Raw genomic sequence first — 3453 nt, 5'->3', positions numbered from 1 at the left:
CTTCCCCATTTTTACATGTCTCACTAGCTGCCTAGACTCTCCTAGTATCAAGTCACTTGCATACACAAAGCCATCCTGAACCATGATTAAATTGGTAACTCCTTGAGATTCCATGTATTGAGTGATCCAGCTTCTTCCTGAGGGATCAGACATTTCAGCCATGTTTATTTGTTCAGTCCTAGGGTATTTTCTCCCACCTTCAGCTTCCACAAATCCATAGTTTATGCTGCTTCTGTCATAGCAGTCTTCACAGCTAAGCCTCCCTCACTTATAAACCGATGAAAGTCTTTGTGACCAATTTTAAGACAGTCTTTCCTGGGATTTCCACAATTATGGCAAAGCTTTGGATAAGTCATTATATCTATTAATACTGGTTCTTGTACTGAAAGAACATAAATACATAAATGACCAAAATCATAGTGACATTGAGTTATGTATAATGATCTATCAGAGCAAAAATAAAGGGAAAAAATAAATTTTTAAGTGTTTTTATAAAAGTCTTCCAATAGGAGGTGACATTTGATTTGAGCCTCAGGAAAGGAATTTGACAAAGTGGGCAATAGAGGCCACTTAGGAAGAAGGACTATGGATGCCAAAGTGCAGAGTTGGACAACTGTGTAACAGTATTGAAGAGTGTGGTTAGTCATAAAATAGGGTAGGGATAGGTGGTAGAGAATGACTTCAGTTGATACAATTGAGATTGAATACTATAGTTGGAATGCTTAGGATTTTAAACCTCTCCTTATAGGAAATGAAGATTCATTGTAACTTTCTAAGCAGAGTAATGAAAATCACATTAAAAAAACCAATTCTGAAAGTAATGTGGAAGAGGGACCAGAGAGAATAGAGACTAGAAATAGGTCACTCATTTTGGAGAGTAGAGCATTAGTCTAAAAGAGATGATAAGAATTTAAGCTGGAGTAGTAATAGTGAGCTAGGAGGCTGGGTGAGAGAACTTTGTAGATGAAATTCGTAGTATTTTTGATAAAATAAAGTTTACGCTGAAGCTCAAAAATCTAGCTGGTTATACATTTCATGTCTGAGAAATGATTCAGTGGAGAAGAAAGTATGGGTAAGGAAAGAGATGGAGGTTGTGGTATTGGAGAGAGGAAGATTTTATCTTAAGTTTTTGAGGAACTGATAGGCAGAAAAAATGTTAGTCTGAAAATAGAAGCAAGTTTATATCTCTGCATATGTTTGAAGCCGTGAATGTAGGTGCTACATCTCCAATGACAAATTGTGGAATAAAGAAATGAGAATTGAAAAAAAGAAGAGTGAAGAGTGTGGAAGGAAAGGAAGGGGGAGTTCAAGAACGAACTCTAAAGGGATTCTAACAGTTAAGTGGACAGCATGAAACTGTGTGTTCAACTGGCCTGGCAGAGGTGGGAAGAGAATTCCAGAACAGCAGCAGCAAGATGGTGCCAGGGACAGAGTTTGTTGAACCCACTGCAAAATGAAAATGCGGGGTCCTTTGTTCAAAAGAAAAAAAAAAAGCACGAAAAATGTTCCATTAAAGGTCTTAAAATAAAAGGTTTTTCTTTCTTTCGTGGTCTCCTTTTCATCTTTTCATGATATATTTTACTTGCTATTTAATGTCATTCTAGATGAATCATTGAACACTACATCAGAAACTAATGATGTACTATATATTGGCTAATTGAATTTAAATAAAAAATTTTTTTAAAAGAAAATTTAAGATTTTCAATTATTAGCATATATTTTACCATTCATCTTTATACTGTGCAATGCCTGTTTTAAATGAAATATAAGAGAATTTAACTCTTTAGGGCATCATCAAAATTATATAAATCATGCTTCAGAGCTAGTACATGCATTTTGTTCTTAGCAAAAAATAACTGAACACTGACACAAACTCAACTGCTTTTATTCCACTTCTTGCTACATGCCTATTCTAATACCACCTTGGAACCAGAGGACTTCCATAATACCCTTACTTTATACTTCCTTTGAGCCTCACTGACATCCTACCTACCATGGCTCTACCAAGCGTGGAGTCCTTCTCAGTGTAGGGCCTTTGTGACAGTTTACACACCCCTGAAAGCGGCCCTGGACATAGATGTGTTGAGAGCTTCACAAAGAGATTATGGGTATTTACCACAGTCTGTAGTTTTATCTTAGGGCTCTATCAGAATGGTACAGAAAACAGGGATGTTGTGACTTGGGGTAGCATAATAGAGTTAAGCAGGTCTGAAATACAAACTTTTCTGAGTCCATATAAGGCTGGTATTTACACCTTGGTCAAAAAGGTAAAATATACTAACCTGATAATTATAAACACCTTACACATATTGCTACTCCAGGAATAGGCAAACTTCTGGAAGGAAGAAATTAGTAAGCATTCTACCTTTGTAGACCATATGGCCCCCATCACAACCGCTCAACTTTGCTGTCATAGCATGAAATCAGCCATAGACAGTATGCAACCAATTGGTATAGCTGTGTTCCAGTAAAACTCTTTACAAAAACAAGTCGCGGGCCAGGTTTGACCTGCAGGTAATACCTTGCCAATCTCTGGTCTATGCTATTAATTTTCCCAAGGTCAAATTCCCATGATTCAACAATGGAGATGAAAGTGTTTTGAAACCAAAGAATTGTAACATGCATGAAAAAGATTTGTATTATTAATTATATTCACTCTACTATATTTTGTATATAGTACTATATTTTGTATCTAGTGTTGATATTACTATTCATTTGAGTGATAAGTGGGAATAAAATGCAAATAATGAATAATCTTGAATACTGCCAACCAGCAAAACACAAAAAGCATAGGGCATTCCTTTGTGAAAGATGCTGGGAGATGTACAGGAAACCAAATGTCAGGATTTTACTTCAGATTAAAATCTGTGTGCTAGGGCGCCTGGGTGGCTCAGTCGTTAAGTGTCTGCCTTCAGCTCAGGTCATGATCTCAGGGTCCTGGGATTGAGTCCCACATCGGGCTCCCTGCTCAGCGGGAAGCCTGCTTCTCCCTCTCCCACTCCCCCTGCTTGTGTTCCTGCTCTCACTATCTCTCTCTCCATCAAATAAATAAATAAAATCTTTAAAAAAATAAAATAAAAATAAATAAATAAAATCTGTGTGCTAGGTTTCAGTGGATATAGTTTGACTTGCAGGAGAATTAGCTGTGTTCATTAGTGGGTCAGTTCTAAATGGGATTGTTTTATACACTGCAAGTAAATTAGAACAAAGGTGACTATTAGATATTGTGACAGAAGCTTTTGTCTTCTATGCACATACTTCTTGACCACAGGGGAAAGGGTCTGGAGGGGCTCCTTCTGCAGTAAAGTAACTTGGGGAGCTGTAGTAGGAGGTCTCATGTTTCAGCTAAAGGGGGACATCTCCTTTGGTGCTTAGTGGTTTTCACCAAAAGGAAAACTCCCTCCTCTACATTTGCTGGTTTGTAGAATGGACATATAAGAAAGAGACATTTGA

At 37.3% G+C, this 3453-nt stretch overlaps 1 protein-coding gene across 1 annotated transcript in view; it reads right to left on the bottom strand.

Annotated features, from left to right (window-relative positions):
* Positions 1-221: 221 nt before the first annotated feature.
* LOC116635772 (protein eyes shut homolog) overlaps positions 222-3453 on the bottom strand; it is a 44430-nt gene continuing 41198 nt past the window's right edge. Inside the window, exon 5 of the mRNA XM_032410092.1 lies at positions 222-382. Coding sequence (XP_032265983.1) covers positions 222-382 — 161 coding nt within the window. The remainder of the gene's footprint in view (positions 383-3453) is intronic.

This window comes from Phoca vitulina, unplaced genomic scaffold (assembly GCF_004348235.1).
Source record: "Phoca vitulina isolate PV1807 unplaced genomic scaffold, GSC_HSeal_1.0 scaffold11, whole genome shotgun sequence".
Classification (NCBI taxonomy): domain Eukaryota; kingdom Metazoa; phylum Chordata; class Mammalia; order Carnivora; family Phocidae; genus Phoca; species Phoca vitulina.
The sequence above is the reverse complement of the archived record's forward strand: the minus strand, read 5'-3'. Positions and strand labels throughout refer to the sequence as shown.